Raw genomic sequence first — 7,156 nt, forward strand, 5'->3', positions numbered from 1 at the left:
AATTAAAACAAATTCCGGGAATGAGATCCAGGCCTTAGTATTGTTTAATGCTCCCCAGTGACTCTAATAAGTTCGAGAGACACGGTTCCAGGAAGTCAGCAGGGGGGAGAATGAGGAAAAACATAAGGCACTCTAAGTTAGTGATTCTCAAACTCTGGTGTGTATCAGGATCACCTGGAAAGCAAGCCGTGGCTCACTGAACAAAAGGAGCTGGCCCTCTACAGGTTTACCAAATTCCCCAGGTGATGCTGATACACAAAGTTCGAGAACCATCGTTCTAAGTGACTGGAAATAACTCCAAAGGAGAAACTGAGAACCATGAAAAACCCCAAAGCAGTAACTGAGAAGAGCATTCGTACCCCTCTCCGCCTAACAAGAGGCTGTACTGAACGTGATGAGAATCAATAAGCCTGTCAAAGGTCCAGCAGTAAAGCTAGGGCACCACAGACTTCACACACACGATACTTGTGACCCTGACATCCTTTGCCTCAGAAGGTATCCTTCTAAAACACTCAGGTCCGGCTCGTTGGTGGACAACATAAAGAAAGCATGCATTGCCACCTGCCTTTCAGAATTAAAAACTTGGCTCTTTAGGAATCTAGAAAAGTCACAAACAAATACACACCAATAAGCAGAGTATATACCTCAGAAATTCTCATTACCATGTAGAAAGAAGAAACCCCAGGACTATTAAAGTTACATTTGGAAGAACTAAACCTGGTGTTTCACATAATGCTCAATTATGTACTCTGCTCTTAGACTATGCAACTACATGTAACTTTTACTGGTCAATATTATACTTATTTTCTCCCAAGATATCATGACCAAGCCTAATCACATGAAACATCACTAGAAGAAAACACTTAAAGAGAAATTAGGAATTGCTTCACCTAGCTACATAGTAATACAGTACTTATGACTAGTTCCAACTTAGTGGTAAGTATTCCATTTAGAACTTACATTTTATCTGATAAGATTCAAGAAAATACATTCCCCCTTCAAAAGACCAACTCATCATCCCATCAGAAATCTCTATAGCAGCACCAAAATTTTCATTTTCAAGATACATGAGCTTTTGTCAAATGGTGACATCTCCCCTGTAGTATGAATTTTCAATATGATATAAAAAATGATGGATATATTATACATTTCACAGAGAACAGAAACCTGTCAACGAACTCAAAATTTGTGACAACCTGTTTGAAATTTTACACTAAAAGATCCTTACACTTCATAAACCATATAAATGTAAAACAGGTACCAATGTTTTTACTGGTGAGAAGGAATAAAATATTCCTCCCTAACAAAGTTTGACTGCTGTCTCAGTACGTTTTTTCAAAAAATTAATGTATTTTCATCAACTTTATGTTAAAGTGACACGTTATACAGCCTTCAAAGTGCAACTGATAAAAACTTGAAATCCGTGTAATATACTTCAAAACAAAGCCAGCAGATTTTTTCCCACCATTTGAACCTGTGCACAAATCTTCAAAGGTATAAATGTACACAGCTTACTGCAAAGTGCAAGTCACTGTTTAAAAAAAAAAGGAAAACTTAATAATAAACACCATTTCTATTTTAAAGGTCATCCCTAAGTGATTTAGATTTCTTCATTTGAACCTGGCTTCTCTGGCAATCTACAGATGCCTTTTTACAAAATGACTTAATAAATGCTTTCCTACCAAAGCCAGTCATTAAGCAAAAAGAAGCAAAATAAGTGAAATGAAAATTTTCCAAGTAATGGAGGAGTTAAATTAAGCAGAAATACGGCAATTTGTTTTCCTGTAGCAAAACATGAAAGCAGGCATTTATGAAAGCCTGGGGGAGGGGGCGGGGAGGACCACAATCAGATAACCTTAGGTTAGCATTAACAAAAGAATTGAGTTAGCTGCCACACTATCAGATACGAGTTTTGAGTTCATACCTTTAAAACGTTATTACATTTAAATACTATGTTGCTACACATAAATCATCTTCCCTGGACACTGAGCACTGCTAATTTAAATTTAGTGCTCCCACACTGCGTCCATCTCAGCTCCTTACCGTGCTAGTAGTATTCCACCAGACAGCTAAGGAACCCAAACGCCAACTGCCTCAACTGCCAACAGCAACACAGCTACTCTCATCTCACAAGACCTCACCAAAAGGACATATTAACAGTTATTTCTGCATTTTGTTGTTGTTGTTGTTTGCTCATATCTTTCTTCTTTTCAGACAAGCAAACTTCACTGAAAAAGGATGCTAACTAGCCTGGAGTACACGCCAGGATTTTTTAAAGGATCCAGATTTAGGAGGGAAAGCTCGGTTCATGCGATTTTCCCTCTCCCTTTTCAAGCGGTCATTCGGAATCACCAGATGGGCTGCACCTACTTAGAGACCCTCCACTGTATTCTCAAGAGGCAGGAAACAAAGCCGAGCGGAAAAGCTGTGGGCGCCGAAAGTTTTGGTCTCTCCACTGTCTGGCACCCACCTGGGGTCGGGCGGCGGGCCGGAGGGATTCCGGGGCCTGGGGAGGACGGGCCCCGGGGACAGGGCTGGAACAGGCGGCGCCGGGTGCCCGACACCTGGTACTGGGAAGCCTGGCGCTGATGTGAACGGGAGTCAGCTACACACCCACCCATCTCGATCACTGCAACGCTCCAAGGAGCGCCGGCGCCCAACTTAGCAGGTTTGGGGTTGCACGGCTTCGCTTCACAGAATGAAAAGCAAGCGGGGTGCATCCGGAGCGGCCCCGCGCGCGCAGGAACGAGAAGGCGCAGCGCGGCAACCCCTCGCCCCCTCCGACCCGCGGCCGCAGTCCCGCCCGGGGGCCCCACCGCCCGGCCCGCGGAGGGAGGAAGAAGGTCGGCGGCGTCCCCGCCGGCCGGCCGCCCCGCGCCCGCTCCTACCTTGTGCCAGCGCCCGGAGCAAGTGCAGCTGGAGCGCCAGCAGCGCCCACCATCCGCGCTGCCGGCCCGCGCTCAACTTTGTCGGCGGCCGCCCGCCGCGCCGGCCCGCGTCCTCGCCGGGGCTCTCGGGCGCCGCGCGGGCTCCGCGGGGCCGCCGCCGCCGCTCGGGGCCGGGCAGAGACCCCCGCGGCCGCCCCGGGCCCGCTGCGCCGCCGCCGGCCGCCAGCCGGGCGCCCAGGGCCATGCCAAGGAGCCGCCGCCCCCGGCCTCGGGCCCCGCGGGCGGGACAGGCGGGCGGTGGCCTCTCAGCCGAGCGCCCGCGGGGCGGCCAGGTGTGGGGCCCGGGCAGCTGGCGCCGAGGGGCGCGGGTGGAAGAGAAGTTGTCAGCGGGGGAGATGCCCGTCACGCCGCCCCCAGCGCCCCCGCGGCCGGAGCGCCCGGGCGCGCCGCGTCTTCCGAAGGGTCCGGCGGGCGCTGAGGAGATGCCGCCGCCGCCGCCCCCGCCCAGCGCTGAGGAGAAAGTGCGCCCGCCCGCGCGCCGGCGCTCGCCCTCCGCCGCCGCCGCGCCCCATTCACAGCCCGGCCGCACGCGCCGCCCGCCCGCGCCCGCCGCCGCCGCTGATTGGTCGAGGGGAGGCGGCTCGCGGGCCCCCGCGTCCCGCCTCTACGCCTCGCCTGTTTTCAAACTCGCCGCGCCCGCCCGCCTGGAAATTCGCGCCGGGCCCCGCGCTCAGCTCCGGCGGCTTTCCGCGCCAGCTGCGCCCCCTAGGGACGCGCGGTGGGCACTGCAGGCCGGCGCCGTCTCGGCACGCGCTCCCGGGGCGGCTCGGGCGGGGGTGGCGCCGGCTTCCCCGGGCCCGGTCGGTGCGGGCGCGCAGGTGGGCTGGCGCACGTGCGGCTGAGGGGCGGGCTCGGCCCGGCGGGCGGGCGGGACGCGGGCCTGGGCAGGTGGGCTTGTCCTTCCTGGTGCCCCCAGCCCGCCCTGCTGCCACCCGTAGGCTCCGTGCTCGGGTGGTTATGCGCCAAGTTACCGTTATTGCCAACGAGAAACACTCTCCATCGGGTTTTCACTTCCTAGCAACAAAAGGCTCTACTGGACGCAGACCTGCTGCCTGTAGAGAGGAGTGCACGCCGGCTTTGCAGGGCGTCCAAGGTCATGTGTGGCCTGAGGGGACCACAGCGCCGGCTGCTTCCCGCGGGGGGGTGGGCGGGTCTCGGGGAAGGGTCCCCTGGGTGAGGGTCCCCTAGCGGGAAGGGTGTCCTAGTGGGGAGTGTCCCCTAGGAGGGAGGGTCTCCTAGGCAGGTCCTGGGAGCTCGCGACTGGGGGTGGGGCGCGGATGCTCGAGCTAGGCAGCATGTGGTAAGCATTAGCAGAGTTTATGGGGTGAACTAAACGCTCTGGAGTCTGGGAGGCCAGCATTTTTGTGGGAGGAGGCCTGGAAGGTGACACACAGTCTGATGCTGTTGGCAGTTGTCCGGGAGAGCCTGGGGGCATGTAAGATTGAGTGAGATCATGTAAGTGGTGATGGCAGCAGGACAGGGCGTGCGCCTCGCTCGGTGCTGGCTCCCCGGGAAGCACTGGGCGCAGGTTTGCTGTTATCGTTCTGTTTGTTGCCCCAGCCAAGAATGATCCAGGCGGGAGAGTGGAGAGCAGGTCACTGTGGCTGAGGTTCCAGAGTGCGAGCCAGCTCCCGCTGCCAGAGCACCTACTGTACACTGCCCCACCTCTATTAAGTCTTAACAATGACCCTGTGAAGGAAAGACAGGGAAGCTGAGACCCAAGGACAGCAGCCAATTGGAGGAGGTGAATTCTGAACTAGATCTGCCCTCAGGGCCTGCCCTCTACCCAATTCCCAGACCATGCCAGGAGGGCCAGAGATGCAACCTAGAGGAGGCATGGTCTCCAAGAACATGTAGAAGGCTCCAGCACTAGTGTGCACTGACTGAACAGCACAGCAGAGCCCTTTGGGGCGTGCAGTCCTGAGGCCGTGTGGGTGAGACTGGGAGTGGGGGTTATCTTCTGATATTTTCTGTTGCAGCTGCTCTGGGCCTCTTCTACCTTGCAGGGTTATAGCAGGGCCTTGGGGGAAAAAGTAAGCAATAGCTGCTGTGCACTGAGCGCTTACCCTGCGCCAGCCCTGTGCAGTGGCATGGTCACACTAATCCCCCCCACCTCACCTGGGTGAGATGTGCTGTCACTAGTACAGATGGGGAAACTGAGGCTTCATCTCTGAGCACCTCTGCTTTGCTCAGAGATGGGTGGGGTGGGCTACGAGTGAAGCAGATGAGGGTTTTGAGGTCTCTGCTCTGCTCTTTCTGGTTGTGAAATCTGGGTAAATTGCTGACTGTAAATTCCTGTAAAAAGTTAGGAATAATTCCCATCTCACAGAGTTGTCTCCCGGGAGTGAGATAATTCACACTCAAATGCTGGTTTCCGTTTCCCCATACCAACTTGGCAGTACTGTCCCCAACTACCCTTGCGCTGTCCACCAGTTGAGTCCCGTCCACATTTAACCGTTTCCTTTCAAATAGAAACATATGCCCATTACTTTCCTTGCAATTAGCAAGCCATGCCCATACGCCCTCACAGCATGGGTATGAATATGGCTCAAGCAACTTCTTGACTTTGGGACACTCAAAAAATGCCCAGAACCTCTTTTATTGTGACTTATTTTGCAGTTCAGAGAAAGCTTTGTGGAAACTCACTTGGAAGTTGGAAAGCCAAGCCAGCGTTCTGTAGGTTGTACGAGGAGCATTGACATCGTGCTGCTCCAGAAGGTCCGGAGACCCCTCTGGGGATTTTTTTATTCCAGAATCATGCTGGGTAAGTGAGGCTCTAATATCGTCTCATTTTACAGTTGAAGGAACCAAGCCAGGGAAGTTAATATATGCAAAGTAGCCGTGTTAAAGCCAGAGCAGAAATCCAGCTCTCCTGAGTCCTAGCTGAAGACTTCTTTCCCCCCCACCAGACTGTGTTGCTTTTTACATGACCCATTAGGTTACTGTCTTAGTGGGTGTGTTTAGACTGTAGTTATTATTTCTCAAAAATAATACAGAGAAACTCCTTTATAATGCTGGGGTGGGGAGATAGCCAGTACAGAGCTGGAATAATTCTGCCCAAAAGGGCCAATTAATCTCTCAATTTCATTTTATCCAGCCCAATGAGAAGGTCTTAAGAAGTGAACATTTTGTACCAGTACACTCGCTTTTAAAAATCTTTAGCCACATATTCTAAAATGCCATGAGGAGAGGGATGTTACTCCATGAAAGGTAGCTTATTTTTCTTTAAAAAATGAGCTGTGGCTATCTCCTCCTTTCCAGAACAAGAAGTTAGGATTTTCCCTGCTTAATTAAAAAGAGAGAGAAAAGAGTTTTCAAAACAAATGATAATTTAAGTGGCGTTAATACTATCACCGAGACCACCAATGTTGTCCCCTTGTCATAATGTAAAGCCTAGCTTTACTCCAGGTGTGGTCCAGGGGCCCTCAGTCTCCCCTGGGAACTAGTTAGAAATGCAGAATCTCAGGCCCCTCCCGGACCTACTGAATCAGAATCTACATTTTAACAAGATCTCCAAGTGATTCATATATAAATTAACATTTGAGAATCACTCCATATCTTTTAGGGATTTAATAAACCTAGTGAATACAGCTCTCTCTTGTGTTCTCTATCTTCCTCTGTCTTCATTCCTCTTTTGTTTCATTCTCTCTTTTCTCTTCTCTCTTCTTTTACCCTTAATGGGCCATGAGATAAAAGGGAAGATTTTTAAAATGATAGAATTATAATTTTATTTTTTCTATTTTCAAAGGAAAATATGCAAGTTCCTAGAACATCAGTAGACTCAACTGTATACGAATTAAGAACCAAAAACCTCCTTATGTCACTGTGAAAAAAAAGTGTCAAGAGAAACAAGCAACGAACTGGAGCAAATATTAATCTCTCTCTATATAAATAACTTTTATAAGTCAGTAAGAAAAATAGATGAACAATTCCTACAGAAAGCTGGGCAATGAACATGAACAGGCAAGTCTGGGAGAAACATAAAGAGAAAATAAAAGTTTGAAGAATCCCCAGTCAAAGAAATTGATCCAAGAATGGAAAAATTAAAGTAATAGGGCTTATAAAAAGATGTTAGGGGCTGGCCCGGTGGTGTAGCAGTTAAGTTTGCGCGCTCCACTTTGGTGGCCCAGGGTTCGCAGGTTTGGATCCTGGTCGTGGACCTATGCACCACTTGTCAAGCCATGCTGTGGCAGCGTCCCACGTATAAA

The 7,156-nt window shown here is 51.0% G+C and overlaps 1 protein-coding gene across 2 annotated transcripts in view; it reads right to left on the bottom strand.

Moving 5' to 3' along the window:
* Positions 1-3,366, bottom strand: part of SDK1 (sidekick cell adhesion molecule 1) — a 919,553-nt gene extending 916,187 nt beyond the window's left edge. For both annotated transcript variants that reach the window (XM_058569383.1, XM_058569382.1), the window contains exon 1: positions 2,889-3,366. In XM_058569383.1, the coding sequence (XP_058425366.1) occupies positions 2,889-3,132 (244 nt within the window). In that variant the 5' untranslated portion in view covers positions 3,133-3,366. The remainder of the gene's footprint in view (positions 1-2,888) is intronic.
* Between the last annotated feature and the right edge of the window lie 3,790 nt (positions 3,367-7,156).

This window comes from Diceros bicornis, chromosome 26 (assembly GCF_020826845.1).
Source record: "Diceros bicornis minor isolate mBicDic1 chromosome 26, mDicBic1.mat.cur, whole genome shotgun sequence".
Classification (NCBI taxonomy): domain Eukaryota; kingdom Metazoa; phylum Chordata; class Mammalia; order Perissodactyla; family Rhinocerotidae; genus Diceros; species Diceros bicornis.